Genomic DNA, 24,730 nt, shown 5'->3' with positions numbered 1-24,730 from the left:
GGACAGGAAACTGAAGGCCAGGGGTTGTTGCGTGAGTGGATAAGAGAGACGAGTGTGACCTTGATGACAGCTCTAGGAACATCAGAGCACAAGAATATATGGTTTTATAAAGTTTGAAATGTGAAGGAGGCACTTGTTTAAGTATACAGTTTACATGGTTTGCTTTTTACATTTTAGTTATTAGCTTTCTATTAGACAAGCAGAGCCAAATTCCCCAGCCTGTCTGAGGGGATACAGAAAGTCCTTTTGGCCCTCCAGCCCTGACTCTGCAGTCTCCAATGCTCTGCCTAGGGGTGTGAGCATAGACCTGGGCTTGGAACTCGGCTTGCATTTTCCTATGGAAATAATGCTGGAGTTTGGTCCCAGCCCATCCCACACTGGAGTATTTAACTCAAGGTATTTAGGCATATCACTGTATCATTGCTGCTGACAGAAAAATCCATTTTAGTTCCGATTCAGATACAGGAACAAATCCCCAGGCAGAGGCATCTCACAGGCGGCAGCCAGAGGTCTTAGGTTGAGTTAGCTCTTAGCACTTTGGAGGTGGGTCACCTTTAGTCCCATAAAAGAAGCCGTGTCCTTTGGTCAGTCATTGCCCCAGGGATGTCACTAGCTGCTCCAGGAACAGACCTCCTTCACCCACGATATCGAGACAGGACACTTTGACATACATTCAGGCAAGTCCTAAGTCAGATGGTCTGTAATTACCTATCAAAAATGAAAAATCACCACCGAGGTTCTGATCATTTATTAGCCACGAATACCTCATTTGTTACGGGATTTGAACAATTAAATCCAACTAAGAGAGTAGTTCTTGCTTTTACTGATACTATCTAGTCATGCAGTTAAATTTCATACAAGAATGTATGTATGTATGTATATATATATATATATCTTCAAATGGCTGTTCTGATTTCATTTACAAAATATACATATGTACACATTTTAATATAAAGGTGATAGATAATGTTCAGCTCTGGCTGCGTGGCTCGGTTGGAGCATCATCCCATATACCAAAAGGTTGAGGGTTCGATTCCCGGTCAGGACACATTCCTGGGTTGCGGTTTTGATCCCCAGTCAGGGTGCATACGAGAGGCAACAATTGGTGCTTCTTTCTCACATTGATGTCTCTCTCTCCCCCCTCCCCTCTTCTTTTCCCTCCCTAAAATGAATAAAAGGTATTCTCGGGTGAGGATTTAAAAATAAATAATAAATAAATAAAGGTGATACTGTTGCTCATCATCAACTTCTGGGATGCCCATCTGGAGTGAGCTCATACCTGTAAGACAGTTGGGTTTGGACTTAGTACTGGGAGTGTGTGGTGGTAGTAAAGGACAGTCTGGCCAGCCTGGGCCTGTATGGGACCAGCAGAACCATCTCTGTGTAAGTTGGTCAGCCAGGATTAAGGATAGAGCTGACAGAGATCCTTTAGGTAAGTGAGATCTGCAAGCAGTAAAGGTGATAACCAGCCTCCCTCCTTGATAACCAAAGGAGCTGAAATGTACTTTAAAGGGAAAAATTTTACAGAGAGAATATGGGCAACTGCAACAACGTCTTGACTAGCAGATTTCCTTGATAGAATGAAAGGGCTCACTTACCATTGTGAGAAGCCCCTAATCAGATCTTCTTTTGATAAATCAATCAGTACCTAAAAATCACAAATAATCAGTTCCCTTCCACAAAAAAAATAATTGCATTAAATGGAAATATACTGGGATAAATGGAATTGATTTTGAGTAGGGGCTCTTTCTCCTTTGGCTTTCAACTTGGGCCCTCTCCAGAAGGGCCGCACGGACACTGACCTCAGTGTCCCAGAAAAAGGTGAATTGCTGTATGCCTCAGGAATGCATTTATGAATGTTACAGGAAGAGAGAATGACTTGCCTTTACTCATTAACTGATTTAGAATTTAAAGAAAAGCATAATTGCCTCAACTGAAAGAAGGGGCTTTCACCTACTTCACAGAAGTGGGCTTTAAAAAGGTGAGTGTAAGGAGGTGTTTATTAGAATATAGCTACTAAGTATTGTATAAATATTCTTTTCTCTCTCTTTGGCATCTTCCTGAGGATTGCATTTCCTCTACTTCTAAAGTAAAATCCTTTCACCACAAAAATATTGACATAATGAGATCCAAGCTTCACAACAATGCTGTGTATATCAAAAAAATGCTTAATACCATAGCAGATGTCCAACTTGTGCAGTGATGAATTTGTGTATTCTTGAGTTTGTTAAATGGGGTTTATCATATTAATTTATACATCTATGTTATTTGGTTTCAAGACTATTAAAAAAAAACAGACAAACCAATGAGGCTATATTTTCCTTGAGGTCTGTTCTGGTAATAGTCAAACGATCCCATCAGAATTTCTACAAGGGTGTGTCCCACCAATGAATTCCAGCTAGAGTACGAGGAGGGACTGAGTATTAAGAGTTCTTGTACTTACTTTTCCTAGCTCCTTTCTTCTGTGTGAGCCAAGCGGCCTACTGTTTTTCACTGCGACATCTAGTGACCTCTTCTGTACTTCTTCCATGGGAACAAAAAATTCAAATCTTTAAGAAACAAAAAGTCCAGAAATCAGATTTACATATCTTCAGCATTTCTGTTTAAAATCTGAAGTGTTTCATCCATTTTCCTACTTTTAAAACAAGCTATAGACAATTGAGAGTAGCATCTAGAACAGTATTGGCTTATAGTAGATACTCAGTACATTATTATTATACATAATGACTGTCCTGTGGTATTCACACACCTAGGAAGTATCAGGAGCCCGTTTGCCTCCCTTAAGTTCCTCGGACTACTGTGCTTCGTGATTTGCTTCTTGCTTTCTCATACTCTACCGTCACTGCCACTCCTTTTTAAATTTTTTTAAATCCTCAACCAAAGATATGTTTATTGATTTTAGAGAGACAGTAAGGGGGAAAGAGAAACATTGATGTGAGAGAGAAACATCACTAGGTTGCCTCCCGTGTGCACCCTGACCAGGGATTGAACCAGCAACCTTTTGGTGTGTGGGACGACACTCCAACCAGCTGGCCCACCTGGTCAGGGCTTGATTGCCACTCTTTCAGTTGCCTCTTCTCACTCTGGAAAGTGCCTGCTCATAGGACCACCTCAAACGCTTCTAAGTTTTTCTGACCAGGTAAGGGCTAGGATGCAGAATGGTTAATGTTTTCTGGAGTTGCATGGAAAATACTAGCCTATTTCCACTTATGCCTGTGGAGTAAGGCGAGAAATCTTAGTGTACAAGCTTTGTCATGTCCTCACAAGAGTCCTCTGGATTCCTTACTTCTGAGGTTTTTAAAAATATTTATTGAGGTTTAAGCAACATAGCATTATATTAGTTTCAGGTATACAACATGATGATTCAATATTTGTATATATTGAAAATTGTCACCCACAGTCTAGTTAACATCACCATACAGTTATAAAAATTTTTGTCTTGTGATGAATGTTGAGATCCACTCTCCTAGCTACTTTCAAATAGGTAATACACTGTTATCAACTATAGTCACCATGCTGTCCTTTGCAACCCCCTGACTTACTGATAACTAGAAATTAGCACCTTTTGACTCTTACACCCATTTTGCCCACCTCCCACCTCAGGCAAACACTGGACTGTTTTCTATACCCATGAGCTCAGTCCTTTTGTTTTTGGCTTCTTCTTTTTTAGATTCCACATATAAGGTCATATGGTAATTAACTTCTTCTGTCTGATTTCACTTAGCATAATGCCCTTAAAGTTCATTCGTGTTCTCACAAATGGTAGACTTTTTTTTTTCAGGTCTAAATAATGTGCAATTATGTGAGTGTGTGTGCAAACACCACATTTTATCCATTCATCCACTGATGGATAGGTTTTTTACGTCTTGGCTATTGTAAATAATGCCACAGTGAACAGCAGGATGCATATATATTTTCAGGGTGGTGGTTTTGTTTTCTTTGGATAAGTACCCAGAAGTAGAAATGCTTTATCATATGGTAATTTTAGTATTAATTTTTTAAAGAACTTCCACACTGTTTTCCATAGTGGCTGCATCAATTTACATTCCCACCAGCAGTGCACAAAGGTTCCTAGGAGAGGATATCTCATTGTGATTTTGATTTGCATTTCTCTGATTAGTGATGTTGAGTACCTTTTCATGACCTTTTTGCCTTTTGTATGACTTCTTTGGAAAAATGTCTGTTCAGCTCCTCTGCCCATTTTTAATTGGATGGGGAGATTTACTATTGAGTTGTATGAGTTCTTTATATATTTTGAATATTCATCTCTTTATGAGAAATATGATTTGAAGGTATTTTCTCCTGTTCCATAAAGTTGCCTTTTCATTTTGTTGGTTTCCTGTTCTGTGCAGAAGCTTTTTAATTTGATATAGTCCCACTGTTTAATTTTTGCTTTTGTTCCTTTGCTTTTTGTATCATCCAAAAAATTATGACCAAGACCAATATCAAGAAGCTTACCATCTATGTTTTTGAGCTTCTACCTATGTTTTCTCTTAGGAGTTCATGGTTTCAGATATTACATTCAAGTCTTTAATTCATTTTGAGTTAATTTTTGTGTTTGGTGTAAGACAGTGGTCCAGTTTTCCCAGCAGTATTTACTGAAGAGCTTGTCCTTTCCTTGTTGTATATTCTTTGCTCCTTTGTCACAAATTAATTGATCATACATATGTGAGTTTATTTCTGGACTCTGTATTCTATTCCACTGATCTATGTGTCTGTTTATATGCTAGTGTCATGCTGTTTGATTACTATAGCTTTGTAATGTAGTTTGAAATCTGGGAGCATGATGTCTCAGGCTTTGTTCTTTTTCTATTGCTTTGGGTCTTTTATGGTTTCATTCAAATTTTAGGATTGTTTATTCTATTTCTGTGAAATACACCATTTGAATTTTGATAGGGATTGAGTTGAATCTGTAGATTGCTTGGGGTAGTATGAATATTTTTTTAAAGATTTTTATTTATTTTTAGAGAGAAGAAAGAGAGAGAGAGAGAAACATCAATGTGCGGTTGCTGGGGGTCATGGCCTGCAAATGACACTGAGAGAAAGTGGGTGTAGCAGCACTTATATCACATAAAATAGATTTCATGATAAAAGTAATTAGACAAAGATGGACATTTTATAATGATAAAGGGGAAATTCTTCAAGAAGACATAAAACTTATCAATATGTGTACCCAGTCTGGGAGCACCAAAATATATAAAGCAATTACTAACAGACCTAAAGGGAGAAACTGACAAAAATACAATTATAGTAGGAGACCTGAGACCTGAATACCCAATTGACAGCAGTTGACAGCAGTTAATAGATCATATAAACAAAATCAACAAAGAAATATATACCCAAATGGACATAATATAGAACTTTCCATCCCAAAACTACAGACTATACATTCTTCTCAAGTGCACATGGAATATTCTCAAGACTAGATCATATGTTGGAGGACAAACTAGTCTCAATAACTTTAAGAAGACTGAAGTAATTCTGAGTGTATTTTTTGACCCACAATGGTACAAAACCAGACACTACAAGAAGAAAACTAGAGTAACAATGACTGTGGAGCTTCAGCAATGTGCTACTGAGCAACTATTGGGTCAAAGAAGAAACAAGAAGAGATCAGATATACTTAGAGGAAAATGAAAATACAACATATGAAAATTTGGGGGATGCAGCAAAAGTGGTACTAAGAGGGAAGTTTATAGCATTATAGGCCTACCTCAAGAAACAATAAAAGGGTGGGCTGGGATGGGAGTAAAAGGCAGAAAACTGTACTTGAACAAAAATTAAAATTTAAAAAATCAAAATCACAAACACCCTAACACTTGAAATACTGAATGTCATTGAAAAATAAAATTGAAAGAAAACTAATGTGTACACCTTAAAGAACTAGAAAAAGAACAGTCCAGAACAACAGTCCAAAGTCAATAAAAGGAACTAATAAAAATTACAGCAAAAAATAGAGAGCCAAAAGATAGCAGGAAAAAATCAATGAAACAAAGAGCTGGTTTTTTGAAAGGGTAAAAATGTACAAACCATTAGCTGGACTTGCTAAGGAAAAAAAGAGAAAAGACTCAAAATCAGAAAGGGAAATTAAAGTTATACTGGACACCACACAAAGTAGTATACAAGACTGCTATGACAGGGAATAAGCTACCAAATTTGATAACCTGGGACAAATTCTTAGAACTATGCTACCTTCCTAGACCGAAGCATGGAGAACTGGAAAACCTGAATAGACTGATCACAAGGAAATTGAAACAGTAATCAAAAACCTCCTGATAAAACAAAAGTCCAGAACCAGATGGTTTCAATGGTGAATTCTACCAAACATTGAGAGAAGATTAAATACCTGTCCTTAAAACTTTTCCAAAAAGTTGAAGAAGATGGAATAAATACTTCATCACTCATTTTATGAGGCCAGCCTTACCCTGATGCCAAAACCAGGCAAGGACAACACACACAAAAAATTACAGGCCAATATCTGATGAACATAGATGCAAAAAGTCTAAACAAAACTGAATAATATATCACAATCAAGTGAAGTTCATTCCAGGGATGCAGGATAGTTCAGCATACACAAACCAATCAGTGTGATAGACCATATTAGCAAAATGAAGGCTTAATCAATAGATGCAGAAAAAGCATTTGACAAGATACAATATCCATTTATTATAAAATGTGTATAGAAGGAAAGTACCTCAACATGATGCCCTATTTAATAAATTCTCAGATAATGTATCAGTGGTGAAAAACGGAAAGCTTCGCATCTAAGATCAGGAACAAGGATGCCACTCTTGTCACTGTTAAACAGAGTACTGGAGTCCTAGCAAGAAAAAGGTATACAGGGTGAGACAAAAGTAGGTTTATAGTTGTATGTGAAACAGTTTATTCTTGTATTATTTATTAATTGTGTTTTCCATATGAACTGTAAACCTACTTTTGCTCCACTTTGTAAAAGGCATCAAAATTGTGAATGAAGAAGTAAAGTGGTCACTATTTGCAGATGACATACATGATTCTGTATATAAGAAAACCCTATTTCAAAAAAATATTAGAAACAATAATAAAGTTGTAGAATACAAAATTAATATACAGAAATCTGTTGTATTCCTATATACTATCAATGAAATGTCAGAAGGAGAAATGAAGAAAACAATTCTGTTTACAACTGCAACAAAAAGGAGAAAATAGCTAGGAATAAACCTATCAAAAGAGGTGAAAGATGTTTACCCTGCAAACTACAAAACACTGTTGAAGGAAACTGAAGAAGACACAAACAAATGGAAAATTATTCCATCTTCATGGGTTGGAAGAATTAACTGTGTTAAATGAAAGTACATATTACCTAATGCAATATATGGATTTAATGCACTCCCTATCAAAATGCCAATGGCATTTCTCACAGAAATAGAACAAAAAAATACTAAAAATTTGTGTGGAACAAGTGATCCTGAGTAACCAAAGCAATCCTGAGAAAATAGAACAAAGCCAGAGGTATCACACTCCCTGACTTCAAATTCTACTACAAAGCTACAATAATCAAAACAGTATGGTAGTGGCAGAAAAACACTCACAGACCAATGGAACAGAATTGAGAACTCAAAACCACATGTATATGAGCAACTAATTTTTGACAAAGGAACCAAAAACATACAACAAAGAAAGGAAGTTCTCTTTAGTAACTGGTGCTAAGAAAACCAGAAAGCCACATGCAAAAGAGTGAAACTAGGCTGCTGATACCATACACAAAAATTAACTCAAAATGGATTAAAGACTTGAATATAAGGCCTGGAACAGTAAGATGCATAGCAGAAAACATAGGCATTAGACTTAGGGACTTGAATATCAGAGGAGTCTTTGGGAACTTGATCCCAAAGGCAAGGGAAGTAAAATCTAAAATGAGTAGTTATTCCAAGATGAGGAAACCAGAATTAGCAGGTATATCTTCCTGAACCAGCTAGAAATGTCCTCCCAGGATCCTGAAGCAGAAAGAAACAATGATGAGATTTTGGCTTTTGTACCTTGAGGACAACTTGAAACCAAGAAGGATAAGACTTGCCACCGCAGAGCCATCAAAAACAAGCAGTGCCCCCAAGGATATGGGAGGGCATCTGTTTCCCCTTCCCCCTAGGCTTTGTTGCAGGAGGGAGGACAGGCCAAAGAGCTTGGAGCTTTGGAGGAAATTTTAGGCCCTTAGGTTCACAGTATATTTATTAACTGCTGCATTAACACAGAGTCAAAGAAAATATATTTGACCAGATTCAAATTATTTTACTGCCAAAGAGGCTTCATTTAAAGAGAAAGGGTATGGAACACTACATAATCATGAAGAATTTAGGCCCTATAAGCAAGAAAAGAGTTAGCTGTTTTGCTAAACTGCCCAGCAGTCCTTTTCTTCCACTAAAGTACATAGAAGCTTCATGAAGGCATAGACCGCATTGTCTTATTTAGCCCTAACCCCTCCCATGACCTGGCAGGCTGCCAGACACACAACAGGTGCTCAGTAAGTGCTTGCACGGACAAGGTGCTCCAGGCAGGCCGGCTGGCCCACTTACGTCTCATCAAACAGGGGTTCCAGGGTCCTCCGCTTCACTGAGGTCTTCTTACGACTTGCCCACCTCCTTTCTGGCAACAAGTAGACTCGAACATAAGGGTCAGCTCCACTGCTGGTACAGGGTGTTAGGTTTCTGAAGGAAAAAAGGTCCTGGTTTTCAAACATTGAAAATACTCATTTGGAGAAAGCTGTACTAGCCATTCGGCTTTAGGTGGCCTTGAGGACAAAAGTGCCCCTTAGTCTCTGTGACCAATAGAACAAAAGTCTGCAGAATTTGGAAGACAAAACATCATTGTTTTGAAACAATGTATTTTTGTGAAGTTTGGAGTAGAACCAAGTACTTTCCATCTAAAGGAAATTGATTCCCACTTGAGAAAATGGACTGGCTCCCACCACCCAAGACAGTTTTGCAGTGTTTACGTCATAGCAAAGCCCTTGGCTCTGCAGCCCACCAGCACTGGTGAGGACCTTGTTGCTCCCAGCATGACAGCCTTCAAAGCTCATTCCTTCTCACTGTATTATTTGTCTACCTAAGGGCTGCCCACACCTGCCATTGTTCAAGTGTCCCCATTCTGATTTTTGGTCACCTGGTGCTGCCAAAGGACCTTTCCTGGCCCCAGCATCCTTTTACCTGCAGCCATTGATTAGCACGCGGAGGCAGCGCCGCAGACACACGTAGCGCACGGTGAGCTGAATCTCACCCAGCCTCCGCTGCCAGAGATCCCTGCCTCTGTAAAGAAAGGGTGTCACTTCTGTTACCGTTACAAGTGTTGGCTGCTCCCCCAACCCCTAAGAGCATGTCCCGAGTTCAGAACACGTGGGTTAATTTTAAAATTTTTCAGTTGGAAGTCAGTTCCATCCAGCATTCTCGTATAATTACCCTACTTTACCACAGGACAAGCATGAAGCCTGGAGTGGGATCTGCCTTTATATTATGATTTCTTTTGGACCTTAGGCGAGTTATTTGACCTTTAGTACAATGAGGTCTATTTCGTAAGGTTATTGTGAAGATCAAGTTAAATCACATAACATGCTAAGCCTATGGTAAACACTTAAGTGGCAGTCATTGATTGCATAATTCCATATTCTAAACTTTCTCTATTATATCAATATAACTCTTTAGAATTTAGGAAGGTTTTCTCCTGTACGGAGACTTACCAGCCAAGTCCAGGATCCCTCACAGTTGGTATATAGCTAGAGCCACACCAGACCACTTGGCGCACACGTGCTCTGTGCTCCCCCTCCTCCACCCCAGCCTGTGTGCTTTCTACCACACTGTGCTGCCTCTCATAAAGCCATTCTGTGAAAAACCAGAGCTTGAGCAGAAAAGCCAGTTCACAGGTACTTTTCCATCCAGGGAGTTATTTTTCATGCAGGTGAATTTTAGAGAAGGTTAAGCAGAGAAGTGCATACTCAATGCTGAGGCTGATATCTGTCAGGTCAAAGCAGGAGTTGGCCAGGGAGCTGAGCGAGGACATGCTGGGAGCCAGCCTCGTGGGGGGGCATGCGAATGGGGAGACGGGGTATTTCATGGGTCTGGGTGACTTGATGGGCCCTGGAGAGTGGGGGCCTGGGACAGTCAGGAAGATGGCGGGCGCAGTCTTCTTCTCCCCCATGGGCTCACAGAAACCTTTGGCATTGTCCTTGCCTTTCGGCTCTGGGCCTGCCTCTTGGGGTGTGGGCTCAGTGGCAGCATTGGTGGCACCGGTTCCCGTTGTGGTGCTCTTGGAGGCTTCCTTGGGGTCAGAAGCGGGGTCTGGGGGACATGGCAAGTCTACAGGGCCCTCTTCCTGGGGCGGGGCTTTGGGGTCTTGGTCGGTGGCCACCTTCTTAATGAACAGAGGGCCTTTCTTTAGGGCTTCAGGTCCTGTGTACGGGCTCCCCATCTCTCGTTCTTCCACACGTAGGAACTGCAAGCAGACGACAGGGATGTTTATGGGCTGGGCCCACACTCCCATTTTCTCCTCCTCTGTTCTCACCTGAACCTCTGGGAAATGGTTCCTTCTCCTTTTCTTCTGAGAGGAAGAGTTTTCTCAAACTCTCAGTTCCTTCCTATCAACCCAATGTAATTTTGCCCCTAGACCATATTTTCCTTAACCTTTCTCTGCCCTTTTCCCTCTCTGACCAGTGCTTCTCTATCTTTTCCCTTTCTCCTGCCTCACTAGTGGGTCTTCATGAAGACTCAGTCCTGGTCCCTTCTCTCTGTGTTCATACTGACTACAGGAGACCTGGCCGCTCTCAGCACGCACTTTCCCTCTGTGCAGAGGACTCCCAGAGCCACACCTTTACTCGTGTCCTCACCTTTACCTCACATCTGCCACCAGCTATTTTCTAGAAATGATCATATTCCAGCTGTCACCTGATTCACCACTGCTTTCCCTAAAATGTGTTTCCTAGCCAGACACACCCCTGTGGGTCCTAGCACCAAAGTTTCAAACCTCAGCCATTGCGTTTCTCCTTTCCTTCCCCCACCCATTCGTTCATTATCAGGACCCTTCCTGAGGGCCTCCATTGCCAGCGATACAGTGTTTAAAATATTCTGGAAAACATCTTGTTAGAGATGCCCCAATAAAATAAACATCCTTTTAAATACATAGTTAAATTCACAAGAAAGTAAGTAAAATCCATAGGGTTTAAAAGGGTAAAACTAAAAAGTAATGGTTAAGCTTTCCTAGAGTCATTTATCAGCCCTGGAATCCAAGGGATTAGGGGAAGAGACCTTGATCTTGTGAGGCTGGGGCTGGAAGGAGGACCTATGAAGGTGTAATCTCGTTAGTGAAAAAGCGTAGGATAAACATTCTACCCCCCAGCAAAGAATGATGGCCAGAAGTGAGTGTGCCTCAGCCTGAACTCTAGCTGGGGGAAATAAAGTCTCTCCTAAAAATAGGGTACCTTATAGACCTCTCTCATATGCATTGGGTCGTCCCATATGAATTTATACTACTGGTATCTCGAAACCCCAAAAAAGTAGCATAAAAAAGAACCCAGGCTTATAGTGCCCCTGGGGTTCTTGGCTGCAGCAACCACAGAGTCTCCTTGGAAGTGAACAGCCTCAACTCAGGTTACAAAGGAACACTGACCACATGTTTGCAGCCCGAGTTGCCAAACAGAAATGAGTCACCACGAAAAAGCATCAATAGGCACAACAAATAGCAAATTTAAACTGCCAGGATCTTCAGATTAGCAGACCTCCATTGTATGAGTATTTTCAAATGATTAAAAATGAAATAGAAACATGAAAAGATTATAAAATACAATGCAAAAGATAAGGTATATTTAGAAATGAAAAACAGTCTTTGAAATACAGACCATGAACATGTTAAACAGCAGGTTAGGCATAGGCAAAGAAAGAGTGAGTGGACTGGAAGACGGATGAGAGGAAGTGAGAATGTAGCACCAAGAGATAAAGAAATAGAAAAAATATGAAGATAAGGTCAGGTCGAGACATGGAGATAGATGAGAAGGTTCAGCATGGAAGGGGTTCTGGAAGGAAGGAGTAAAAGAATGGGAGAAGCAATACTTAAAGAGATAACAGCTGACAATATTCCAAAACTGATGAAAAATATGAATCCATCTCCTAGCTTCTTCCCAGCATAGAGCAGGCACTTGGTGCTGGGGCAGTCTACCTTGCTCCAGAGCCAGAGCTCCACCCCGCCTCCCCTGGGGGCTGAGAGAAGAGAATTACCCGAAGCACCAGTCTCATGGAGACGAGGCTGTCCAGGCCCGAGTGGTCCAGCTGAAAGCGCTGCTCGAGGGTCAGGTCGGCACAGGGGAGGATCTGGCACAGGGGCAGCTCCAGCACTCCCAGAGCGTACTCCTGGTCGTCATCGAGCACCTGGGCAGCGGGCCAGTCACAAACAGAGAGTAATCATACCCCGCCCTCACTGACACCACTCTCTGGGTCCCAGCGAAGTCTAAATTCACTTCAGTTAACTATGTCCTGTGTTGCTATTGGCCTCTGGTCCTGTTCTAAAAACTGGGAGTGGGACCAGGCATGGTCCCTGCCTTCACTCGGGAAGAGACAGACTCAGGGTGGAGGCAATTATGGTCTGTGTGAGGTAGGTCTGTCAAATGCCCAGGGCCTGCTCCATGACGGGAAATCCAGTCAGGGCTCACCCCCACCCCCACCCCCAAAGATCCCAGTTCTACCACTTGTTGGCTATGAGGTCTTAGACAAGTCACTGTTGAAGCTTCTGCTCATGTGTAAAATAAAGATATTTCTTTTCTACAGATCTTTTGTGAAGATTAAATCTATTTTTAAAAAATATCATCATTGCGCTGGCTGGTGTGGCTCATTTGGTTGGAGCATCATCCCATGGACCAAAAGTTTGCGGGTTCAATTCCCAGTCAGGTCACATACCTAGGTTGTAGGTTTGATCCCCGTCTAGGCACGTGCGAGAGAGAGGGCAGCCAGTGATGTATGTGTGTGTCTCTCTCCCCCACACACTCTCCCTCCCTCCCTCCCCCTTCCTCTCTCTAAAAGCAATGAAAAAAATGTCCCCAGGTGAGGATTTAAAAAAAAAATCATTAATGTCCTGAGTAGATTTCAACACAGGCCACTCAGTGCTGTGTAACAACCAGAAAGACTCTTACAGGGAGAGCCAAGGGACTTGAGGGTTTGTCCTTCCATAGCCTCTTACCCAGTGACCTTGAGCATTAGCCTCAGTAAGATGCAGGGGCCCCAGTAACCTCTCCCACACACAGGTGCTGACTTTCCTTCCAGATTTGCTCAGGCCCATTCGAGCTCCCACCCCTCCCAGCGTAGACAGGCCTCAGCTCGTTCCAAGAGCCCAACTTCGGGCCAACCTTGAGATGCAGCTGCTCAGATGTCACACTGTGTACAAAGAAGGAGAATGCCTGGCTCCAAACAGGGTCCTTGCTGCGGGGACAGGTCTGGGGACAAGAGGGAGAGAGCGCTAAAGGGCCTGGTCAGGCAGGACAACAGCACCCTCTGCTCTCACTCCGGCCCCAGGCGCTGCTGGTGGTCTTCTCTGCATCTGCCCAGGGGTCAGACCCCCACACATGTCAGCTTGTGGGAGGCGCCAAGGTGGGCAGCCAGACACAAAAGCAAAGAGAGCTTTGCCAAGAAGTTCTACAGGGGCTGAAAATCATACGAGCATTAGCGCTCACTCGGGAGGGGAGCATTTCTGCTGCTGGACTGGGGCTCCTGGTGGGGTGGCAGAAAGGACGCAAGCTTAGAGCCATCCCTAAGCTTGAACCCTAGTTCTGCTTTCTAGCTTGTGCCCTTGGGAAAGTCACTGACCTCTGACCCTCAGATTCTTGAACTATAAAATTATGTGTGAGGTTACTCTGAAAACTAAATAAAATAATACAAAGTGCCTAGAATGGGTCCTGGCAGCTACTTGGCATTCAGTGTAAGCTAATTCCCTTGTCTTTTGCTTCTCTCCCTGAGAAGGGTTGGGGCCCCCATTTCCTCACGGCGACACAGCAAGCTGTCTTACCTTGCTTGTATATGTCTTCTTGCCTACAGACAGCTTGACGTAGGAAGAAGGGTCTCTGCTGACCTTATTCTGTGAGTGGGCAAATCCACAACAATGAGGGTGGCACCACTGGTGTCCACTCAAGACACCACACCCCTTCCCCCACCTCCCAGCCCTCGGGAGCATCAGTGGGACTTGGGGCCAGCCAGTCACTTCCCTTCGAGTGAAGACTACCCGGGGGCTCCAGGTCCCCTGGCCCATCACTGTGCTGCCACCTGCACAGGGCTGACTCCAGGGGCAGGTTCAAATAAAGACGGGGCTGGAGCAGGGTCTGGCTGGGATGATGGGGACACACAGGGTGGATTCAGGTTCTGACTCCTCCCTCAGGTGTGTGACCCAGGCACTTAACTTTCTGGGGCATATTTGTAAAATGGCAGTGAAATGAGACACAGTCATGCTGAGACAGGGGCACATGAATGTGGGGTCGAGTTGCCGAGCCCAGTGCGTGGCACACAGCAGTCTTGGTGACAGCAGCTCATCATCCCCGGGCTGCGTCTGCACAGCCTGTCACCCGGAAGACGTGGGCTGTGGTTACTCCGGACTTGCTCTCACTCCAGTTTCCAGCCACATACACACTCCTACCTTGGTAAATCTGGAGAGTTTTTTGACTCGATATTCGCAATTCAGGTAGTCAAAAGGGCTCCTCTGTGGTACAAGAAGGGTAAATGAGCAGCACAACATTTGTGAATTTCCATTTCAAGTGAGCATTAGAAAGGGTTGGGCAAAAGGCAGGGCATGTGTGACACTCTGACCAGGTCACCACTCACCGGCAGGTTGCAGGCACTCTCCAGAAAGACCACAAGGATGGCAGTGGAAAGGCCAGCATGGTCCTGTGAGCAGACACAGACCCTCACTAGGTGCCCCCAGCACTGGCAGACAGACTGGTTTTAGAAAGAAGCCTGTTCATGACAGGAGGAAGCCAGCCAGCCCTCTGGACTGGCCATGAGATCCCTCACAACCTAGCTTGTTGTTCAGGCTGCGACTCTGACTGCAGTGTGGCAGATTGAAGTCAGACACAGGGTGGCTTTTCCCTATGATTGGGGCTGATGGGCACTAACATGCAGCTTCTAAGGAGCCCAGCTTCCCTGAAGATGGCTGAGATGCTCAGGCCAGCTCTTGAGAAACATCAGGAGCTGCCCCATGTGGAGACAGGGCCAAGGGACATGCTCCCTACAAGGTGGGGCTGGCCTGAAGACTCAGCAAGATGTCAGGGCTCAGCTCCCTCCCTCCCTCCACGCGCACAGCCCACACATGACCAGCCCCACCACAGACCCCCCTCCCCCCGTCTCCCCTACCCACGCTTTCTGCTAGGGAGTCCCAACGCCCATGCTCACCTCAGTCAGAGCTTCAGGGTCAGCGATCAGTGAAAGCCATTCCAGCCTCAGGTGCAGCCGCCCACTGGTGGTGTCATTCAGGACAAACCACTGTGGGGAGACGAGGAGGAAAAGAAAAGCTCAGGGAAAGGACCAGTGAGGTACTACTGACCCTCTACGGGCAGCTCAGTTCTGGGACCTGGTGGAGCCCTAACAGATCTCAGGGAAAAGGGGGACCAGCTCAGGTAGGGTGGACTCAGGGCTTGAGGGTCTGGGAGATGCGGTTACAGGACTGACGCGCTGCACTTTGGGTCAGAAAAACCCTCCTACCAGGCCCAGCCTGCCCTCTGCTGTAATGTGACCACCCCCTGCTGGAGGTCTTTGTTCTGTGGGAGTTCCTGGGAAGCTTCTTCCAACCCAGGCCCTAGCGGGTCCCTTGGACCTGTCTGTGTCTGGCCCAGCTCTCTCCCCTGAAGGCCAGCACGGAAGGGGCCCATTTCATAGCATTAGCGGGGGCTGAAGCAACCTCCTAGAGTTGTCCATGGGGAGGGGGTGCAAGCACCAACTCTACCTCATCCACCACTCTGTTCTCCATGACATCCCCGAGGCAGATCTGCAGGCTGGAAGACACGGGGAGTGGGGTCAGCTCTGCTGCCAGGAGGCAAGCAGCAGGCGGTGTGGAGGCAAATATCCCTCGGAACTACTGTCAAACATCCGAGGGGGCCCTCGAGACAGGATCTAGTTCCTGCCAAGGAACCACTGGGAGACCACTTTCAGCTCCACGGAGGAAGGACTGCCCAGCCATCAGTGCTGCTTCCCCTGGGCATGCTGACATCCCCAGAGGGGAACAAGCAGACACTGCCAGACACACTGGCTGCAGATTCTCAGTGGCGGTGCTACTGGCACTTGAATGGGATGGATTTTCGTCATGCAAAACTGCCCGTGCATCATAGGGACTTAACTTCCATGCCCGGGGCCCTCCAAATGCCAGTGGCACCACCTCCTGCAGTCACTGCAACAACCGAATGCCTTTCCAACCAGAAACTGCCCCCAGGCCTTCCACAGGATAGATAGCGGGCAGGGGTGTGAAAGGAGGCAACGCTCACTGTCACAGCCTGCCTGCCACCTGCCCTGACTCCAGGCAGAGGGGAAATTAATTCTGTGTAACTGTTAGAAGTGTGCTTGAGCTCAAAACACACTTGAATTGAGTTACCAAAAACCGGAATCACAAGCTATACTTCAAATCTGCAACGCTACAAAAGTGGCAACTTTTTGTTAAGATGAAAGAAAAGATAAGCACAGTTTGCTTGATGGCTGTTTCTTAGGCTGTTGGATTGTGCCCCTTCCACTGTATTTTGTTCATACTTTCTGGAATTCTATATTTGTGGGAACAAGCTGCAGGAATATGAAGATTTGTGTAAAATTCTCTTTTTGCCTCCCAGTCCACTCTCCGAGATGAGCAATGTCAGCACCCTGCTGCGTGGCTTCCGCACCTTTTCCTGTGCACACACACACACACACACACACACACACACACCAGGGCCCTCCCTGGAAAGGTGAATCAAACTGCACAGGCCCCTGGCAACAGCTTGCTCCCTCATCCTGGAACACAGTGGACGCCCTCCAGGCCAACACACACGAATCCCACTCGTCGTTTTTTAAAGCTGCAGAAGATTCTTCAGCTTGGCATTGGCAAATTTATCAAACATTCATCCGGTGTCCTCTGAGGCCGTACATTCAAACTGTTCTCAGCTTTTAATTTTTTTAATTCTCATTCAAGGATATATTTTATTGATTTTAGGAGCACAAGGAAGAAGGTGAGGAGAGAGAAACATCAATGTGAGAAACATCAACTGGTTATCTCCCCTTCACACCCCGACTGGGGATCCAACCTGCAGCCTTTTGGTGTACAGGACAATGCTCCAACCAACTGAGCCACCCAGCCAGCGCTATTTCCAGCTTATTTTGTTTTGCCACCTCAGTTCTGCAATACGTGTGTCAGGTATAGCTTGTATAGGGTCTGGAAGTGGGGCTGCAGGACCAAGAAACATGTATGTAAGTTTACAGGTTTGGCGGGCAGCCCCCACCAAGTCACCATGTCGGTCTTCACACGGCCAAGTTTCTGCGTTCTGCCCCAGTGAGCAGCCAGGGTCCCTGACACTGGGGACCTGGCTACCCAGGCCAGCTCTGCCCCTGCCCAGTGCTCCAACTGGGAACTCGATACATTACCAAGACCACAGAAAGCAGAGCCTATGGTATACAAACCTTGGGGGTCCTCTCTACCCCCAGGCCCCAGCCCAGGGCTGGACACTCAGGAGACATCTAGGAGGGAGGTTTGGAAGGCCCAGCACCCCCTCTCCCAGCTCCATCCTCCTCACCTGCCCAGGAAGTCGTCCCTGTCGGGATCCTCATCATACAGGTCCACCTCCAGGTCCTGCCCGGGGACTTCGTACACTATGAACTGGAAGGAGAGAGAGGCGAGCTGACCTACAGGCCACAGTGGCTGATGAAGCAGACCTCACACATGACCCACGGGGAGCCAAATTCCAGTCCCACCACCTGCCAGCTTAGAGCCCTGGGAACGTTCCTGCCCTCCTCAGTGCCTGGAAAACCCCTGATGTAAGAAGGGGGAATGCCCTCCCCTGCAGGGTGCAGCGATTAGAGGCAACAAGGGCAAGCCCATGGCAGGGTGGGCATTCAGGTGCAGTGGCTGCTGTGTGTTCCGCATGGGGCTTGCAGTTCCAGAGCCCTTAATGGGCTGTGGGGCTGACCCTTCCCGTGGTAGGGGTTGTGGCTGAATTTAAGGAACAGCTTCAGGTTCCTGACACCTGGCTCTGGCTGAAAGGATTGTTGGGGCAGAACTGCCTCTAGGAGGTTTTCTTTCTTTGATTTGAAAACCCAACAACAAAGCTGACTCTGGTGGGAAAAGGATGTGGGAACTCATCTACGGGCTTTTCCTACAGCAGGGCCACAGCAGCCCACCTCTGGGAGCCTGGTTGGTCGGCGAAGTGGGATTGCGCCGGAGGCACACTCCTGTGGCCCAGTGTTGCCGCACTGGCACCTGAGGGCGGGTGTCCTGTCTACACCCGGCGCAACCCAGAGCAGAGCTTGGAATACTTTGAAGTAGCTGATTGTGTCTGAGGAGACCCTCACCTCAAACATCTCATTCCAGGTCGGGTTCAGGTTCTTGTAGACAGTCTTGCTCCGGAAATGCTGCAGGCCAATGCTCACCTTGGCATAGGGGTCTGACTTGCCTCGGATCCCTAGGAAGTGGTCCATCTGGGCCAGCTTCTCCGCCTCCAGCAAGTGGACTCTGATCACCCCCTGAAAAAGGCCAAGCCCAAGGCTCACCACTGCTCCACGGGCTGCACCAGCCCTCAAGGCCTGCAGTACCAGAGCCAAAGCCACCAGACATCACCGCAGCCCAGCTCACCCTCTCCATGGTCTGGACAGGGAGACAGAGGCCAGAGACAGCAGTCTCCTGGCCAGGGCCATGCAGTGCATGATGACCCAGGGCCCTATCCACTGTGCCACAAGGCCCCGCCCACACTGCTGGCCTTCCCACCTGCCGAGTGAATGGCTTATCCAACTCCAGCCATTTCCTCCTGTGCCAACCACCATGCCCAACCCAGTCGCCTGAGGTCCCCTCCTGTATTGAGCCCCTCTCTGTAACCTACACGTAGACTGACTTCCAGGGTCATTTCTTCCCAGTACCCAGGTGTAGGCAGCCCTGGGGGCACTGCTCGCTGCTGGCAGTGGGTTTCTGGCTCACAAAGGCCCCAGCACATTTTGTGCTGTGTCTTAAGGCAGAATAGAGCCAAGAATTGGAGGGGAAATGCAGTTTAGGGGCTAGTAGCCTTCCTGCCTGGAATTATTATTATTTAATATAAGTATACATGCATTTTCCCTTTGAGCCAGCAATCCCATTTCTAGCCCTAAAGGCATACTGCAAAAATCTAAAAAGATGTGCAAGGCTGTTCATGACAGTATATTGAGCAAAAACCAGACATGACTCAACTGTCTGTCAATCAAGAGCCGGTGAAAGGACAGTGTAACCATCAGAATGAGGAAGGGTCGCCGACATGGTCCTGGGCAAGCCGCAGGATGCCTGACCAGAATCAAGCAAGGTGGGGAGACCTGGAGTGTGTGGCCACCGCCTACCAAAGGGGTGGAATTCAGCACACACCACCACATGTATGGGTCTGCTCAAGTTGGAAAACAAATGGTGGTGACAGCGGAAGGACAAACTGTTACATACAGGGAGAAGGTGGACAGTAGGTGGAGGGACAAGGGACAGTAGCCGAACTCCTTAAAATGTAATTAGTTTCATTATATTGGACTTTGGAAGCATGCACGTTTTACATGATTGCAAAAGGAAGTTAAGGCAAAAACTAAACCCTGAAAGTAGAAAAAGGAATGAAACAAATCAATGTAAAAATTCATGGGCAGTTGGTGTCACACGCAGAGGACCTATGTTTAAAGAGTAGCCACTTGACAGTACATTTTGAGTGGGATATATGCCCTAAGAACGATGTTTTTAATAGTTATGATGTAGGTGATGGTGTTGCATTGTTATTCTGAGACTGCCTAACCGGTAATGTGGCATGGAGCCCGGGCACCATTATGGGAAGGCCGAAAGGATGTATGTGTTCCCTCGCTGACTGGCCCCTCAACCCTGCATGGCCTCTGTAGGCTGATGCCATACCTGGTGCTGATGGTGAAAAGGGCACTTTCTCCTCTCCTGAGGCCCTGACTCCCAGCCCGGAGGGCTCTGGGCCACGGCCAGGGTACCTTCTGTAGGGAGACCACATGACTGTCCTCAGGGGCCTCCTAGCTGGACCCAGGATGGAGGGGGCAGGGTGCAGAGCACCCAGGAAAGCCCCACATCTGGCTCTACTGAACATCTCCTTCCTAGTAGACCCCAAGGACGGAGTCTGGGAACTTCCTGTCCCTGAAGGAGGATGAGAGGCTCCCGGAGTTTCCTGGGGGAGGCGGGGCAGTGGGGGTGGTGGGGGTTGTGGGTGTGTGACTGCTCACAGTCCACAGCCCAGGCCACAAAGGGGTACCACGATCCGGGAAGGAAGGCCACCTGGGCTTTGTCCCTCCCTAGATGGGTGACTTTGGGCAAGTCATTCTACCTTCCCGTGACTCAGTCTTTGTCCTATAAAAGCGAGGTGTTGTGCCCCCCCCCCCAGGGCAGAAATAAGGATTTCAATGTGAAAATGCACCACCCCCAACACTGGGCCCCATGCTCTGCAGCTGATGCGGGTACTCACGCAGGGCAGAGGGAAGCGCAAGTTGGTCACATCCAAGTCCTTCTTCACGGGCACAGTCACACGGTTGGGCAGCACCAGGTGGGCGGCAATGAGGTCCTCCAGCAGGCTGTCTGACACCTCGCTGGGGACAGTGGGTGTGAGCAGCTGTGGAGGGGTGGCACTATCTCCCCCAAGCCACCTGCCCCTCTACCCATCCTGGAGCAGCTACAGGAGCAGAGTGCCAGGGTGGACACAGCCTTGACTCAGCCTGTCTGGACAGGGGCCTGTGGGGTGTTACATACCAAGAGCCCCTGACCACTGCACCCCCAATCCTGCTTTGTTCTGCCCTGAGGCACCACAGCATGGGAGCCACGAGCGAGGACCCGAAGCTGTGTGAGAAGCTATGTGACCTTGGGTAGCTTGATAACCTCTGGACCCCAGTTTCTCATATTGAAACCGAGGATCGTCATACCCGCCTCCAAGCATTTTTACGGGAACGACTTACATGTGGAACGTGCTGAGAGCAGTGCCTAGTGCACAGCAGGTGCCAGCTGACATCTGCTGCCTTAGCCCTGACGTTGCACCCAAATGTTCTGTCTACTGGCTGACTCCGTCTGCCCCCAGGGGGGGGCAGGGACAGTTCCTGGAAGAGGACTGGTCACAGTAGGTGCTCAGTAAACATGTTTTGGGTGAAGAAACCTGTGACTGGGGCCCAGGGGGCCGAGATCAGTGGGAACGTGCCCCAGTGAGCTAGCAACGGGTCCTCCCCACAGGTGGGGGCAGCTGTCTGAGCCGGCGAGCTAGCAGGTGAGCGCCCTGGCTGGCCCAGCTGTCCCTCCCTGCTGGGGCTGTGTCCACACAGGCTGGAGCCCTTCTCTGCTGGGGGCCTGCAGCTCTGAGTGTGGCACCCCCTCCCTGCCAGCCCCAGGAGGGTGGGATTTCCCAGACCAGCTCCTCCTCACTGGCGCCTGCTGTAAGAGCCCCCACACCCGGCCCCAGCCCAGCCTGTTTGGGTCATGGTTGGGGGTGGCTGCATGGGCTTGTCAGCATACGCTCAGTGAGAAGGATGAGAGGGCACTCGTATGTGTCACGCCCACTCTCACTCCACCACCACACACTCCTAAGTGTTCTCCCAGGCACCCCAAGACAGAGAAACCAGGCCCCGCTTTTACTGAGGAACTGCCCGGAGAGGTGAAGTAATTTGTCCAAGTCACACAGTTGCTAACCAACAGAGCCAGGAGCCTCATTAGCCTGCATGGCTCCTCTAGGACATCTCATCCAATCATCCCCTCTGCTCACCTATGACGTGTGCATGTATGTGTGCATGTGTGTGCACACGTGTGTGTGTGTTCCAGGCACAGTGTCTACCCAAACAACACTGTTAGCCCCCCACAACCCAACACGTCTCCCTCGGAGTAGGGAGAACCCAGTGCCCTCCCCTCTCCCCACACAGGGAGCGGGAGAGGGCAGCCATTGTGCACCTCCAGTCACTGACTGCACAGCCCCTGAGAGCTCCACGCTTGGGCTCAACCTGGTGGTGCTCACAGGCACTTACTTGATTCCTGGCGCATCCAGCAGGTTGGTCAGGCCAGTCCAGTTGATCTGCAGGTGCTGCAGGGCAGAGGGAGGCTGTTAGGCTGCAAGGAGCCAGAAGCCCAGGACTGAGAACCCTCTGCCGAGTGCCTCACACCCACCCACATGGAGAGCCCAGCCTGCTGCGGCGCGGGGGGGTGGGGTCAGGCGGTGAGGGCACCTCCCAGTCCTGCTCAGGTCCTGGCTCAGGATGGTCCAGGGCTGTCAGGCCTGCTGCTTCCCTGCCAGGATGACCGCAGGAGTGGCCGGTGCACATGGACCCTGTGTGACCCTGGCAAGTCTCCTGTCTGAGCTGTTTCTGGTCTCCAGGGGAGCCGAGTCAGGAACCTCAGGCTGCCTTAGAGTACACTGAACAGGTGTGTGGAGTGCCCTGGTCTGGGTGGGCTTGGGCAGCCTCCATTCTTGGCTCCAGCCGGTGTCTGGGGCCCAGCAGGCCTGCGCTCACCCCCAGGGAGCAAGGGCCTGCCTCGCTTCCATGGGGCTCACCGGCTTTTGAAGGAAGAACATGGTCACAGCTCCCACGAATGGCTTGTCCACCAAGAGGGGGTCCAGGATGATCCGCAGCGTGCCCTGCAACTGAATGGCACAGGGGGCCCATGAGGGATCTCAGCCTCCCTCCCTCCTGCACCTGCCACACTCGGCTGAAGCCCCTGCTGTCTCACTCAGGTCCATGCCCATGCCACCCCCAAATGCCAGGGCCACCTGCTGTCACAACAGGGACCATACTCAGAAACAAGCCTGCCACTCCTCTGCCAGCTCCCTGGGGCCATGAGCTGGCCCCACTGCCTCCCCAGGGCGCACTGGATCCAGGGGCCTGCAACCTTGCCCACATTTCAGGCCGGCCCAGCCAGCGGGGGCCCAGGAGTGGGTCACACTCAGTTCTGGTACTCCTGCCACGAGATATTTCCACCTTCTTGATCCACCTTAGTTTCTAAGCATGGGGTCTGCAATACCCCGTAAACAGAACCTCTCTCCTCCCTGGACCACCGAAGTCTCTCTGAGGGACTTTACAGAGACACGCGTGGGGCTGTGAGGCTGAGCAGCAGGTTGGTGAGGCCCAGCCATCACTTCCTGGCCATGTGACCTCCAGCCTGGAGTCCCTCAGTCGTTACCAGCTGGGGTTCGGTGTCGCCACCCACTTCTGCAGCCTGCTCTAGCATAAGCCCATTTCCCCTGCACTGATCCCTGCCCCAGGGACAGGAATGGGGGCAGTCCAAGTGGGCTCCACTCACCTGGATCCCATTCACACCAGCCTGTATCTTCTGCAGCTCCACACTGATCTCGCAGTCCCCGATGTAGCTGGAAGTGGGGAGGGAGAAGGAAGGTGGAGAAGAGGGGCAAGTGCACCATTCAGAGAGGCTGGGAAACTGGCCCAGCACCCCCCACCCCAGCTCAGGCAGCAGCCACCCAGCCTGAGCCCTGCCTCACCCGGACATGGTCTCTCTCACAGCCTCAGCTTTTCTTGGCTCTATGCAGACACCGACCTAGGACCAGACCTCGGGAGGCAGAGCCCCAGGTCCCTGCACCAGGAGTCCCAAGCACACCCCTACCTCTGCCCATCATGATAGCAACTCTGGGCACCACCCTGTCCCACGAAACCCCATGGATGTGAAGGAGGGGCTCTTGGTGAGCACAGTGCCCACCCCTCTGCCGCTGCTATGTTCCTGCCCCATCTCTGCTCAGGTCTCTTCCCTGAGGACAGAGCAGCCACACTGCTTACATCCAGCCCTCACCCAGGGTGTTGCTGGGGGTGGTGGAGGGGAAAGGCAGTGTTCTCAGTCCTGCTGGTGGCACTTGCCAAGAGATGGGCACAGGGAGCCCAGAATGAGTGCCTGTGAGGCTAAGGATCAGGAGACTCTGTAAAAGGACTCAAAAAGACTGAGTCCTGAGGGGAGGGAGAAGGTGGCCATCAAATACCTGCAGGACACAGGCAGGGAAGCTGATGTCACAGAAGTGCTCAGTGCCCCCTGGAAGGTCAGGGGTGGGGGAAAACCTGGGGACTCCGGGAGCTGCCTGAGCTGCCTGGGAGGCAGAGTGAGTACACCAGATGACCTTGATAGGCCCCAAGCATCCATACAAGGGTCTGTGGCAGTGCCTTGGGGCCAGGAGGCCCAATAGCCATCACCAACCCAACACACTTGAGGCCAGCCCCCAAATGGGGAGGGTGTTTCCCGAGCTGACTCCTTGTCTTCCCAATGTGCCTTCTGTGCCAGCCTCTGGGCTAAGGACAGGAAATATGAGACACTGGAAAGGAACGGCAACATTCTGGAACCTCTGGAGTTGATCCTTGTTCCTTTAAGACACAGTTTAAATTGCACCACCTCCAGGAAGACTTCCTGGTTTCAATCTCCCTTCTCACCAACTCAAGCCTATTACAAACCTCATTCAAAAAAAAGTGCCCTTGCCCAACCCACTGAACTAGTCACTCATGTGTCTTTGCATCCTTTGGTTTTTCTGAGATGACACAGAGCCCAGTTCTCTCCCAGCCTGTGCTCGGAGCTCCCTGGGCCTCGCTAC

At 48.3% G+C, this 24,730-nt stretch overlaps 1 protein-coding gene across 1 annotated transcript in view; it reads right to left on the bottom strand.

Annotated features, from left to right (window-relative positions):
• Nucleotides 1–1,137: 1,137 nt before the first annotated feature.
• Nucleotides 1,138–24,730, bottom strand: part of ESYT3 (extended synaptotagmin 3) — a 45,957-nt gene continuing 22,364 nt past the window's right edge. The window contains exons 5-23 of the mRNA XM_045857124.1: nucleotides 23,446–23,512; nucleotides 22,700–22,789; nucleotides 22,176–22,231; nucleotides 20,642–20,762; nucleotides 18,519–18,689; nucleotides 17,744–17,826; nucleotides 15,937–15,985; nucleotides 15,387–15,476; nucleotides 14,820–14,882; nucleotides 14,635–14,697; nucleotides 14,014–14,082; nucleotides 13,358–13,444; nucleotides 12,237–12,386; nucleotides 9,965–10,461; nucleotides 9,183–9,281; nucleotides 8,553–8,684; nucleotides 2,444–2,549; nucleotides 1,599–1,648; nucleotides 1,138–1,279 (exon numbers count right to left, since the gene is read on the bottom strand). Coding sequence (XP_045713080.1) covers nucleotides 1,243–1,279; nucleotides 1,599–1,648; nucleotides 2,444–2,549; nucleotides 8,553–8,684; nucleotides 9,183–9,281; nucleotides 9,965–10,461; nucleotides 12,237–12,386; nucleotides 13,358–13,444; nucleotides 14,014–14,082; nucleotides 14,635–14,697; nucleotides 14,820–14,882; nucleotides 15,387–15,476; nucleotides 15,937–15,985; nucleotides 17,744–17,826; nucleotides 18,519–18,689; nucleotides 20,642–20,762; nucleotides 22,176–22,231; nucleotides 22,700–22,789; nucleotides 23,446–23,512 — 2,080 coding nt within the window. The 3' untranslated portion in view covers nucleotides 1,138–1,242. The remainder of the gene's footprint in view (nucleotides 1,280–1,598; nucleotides 1,649–2,443; nucleotides 2,550–8,552; nucleotides 8,685–9,182; nucleotides 9,282–9,964; nucleotides 10,462–12,236; nucleotides 12,387–13,357; nucleotides 13,445–14,013; nucleotides 14,083–14,634; nucleotides 14,698–14,819; nucleotides 14,883–15,386; nucleotides 15,477–15,936; nucleotides 15,986–17,743; nucleotides 17,827–18,518; nucleotides 18,690–20,641; nucleotides 20,763–22,175; nucleotides 22,232–22,699; nucleotides 22,790–23,445; nucleotides 23,513–24,730) is intronic.

Source organism: Phyllostomus hastatus, unplaced genomic scaffold (assembly GCF_019186645.2).
Source record: "Phyllostomus hastatus isolate PE091 unplaced genomic scaffold, TTU_PhHast_1.1 phas_scaffold_129, whole genome shotgun sequence".
Taxonomy (NCBI): Eukaryota; Metazoa; Chordata; class Mammalia; order Chiroptera; family Phyllostomidae; genus Phyllostomus; species Phyllostomus hastatus.
Note: the sequence above shows the minus strand (reverse complement) of the source record. Positions and strands in the feature narration are given on the sequence as shown.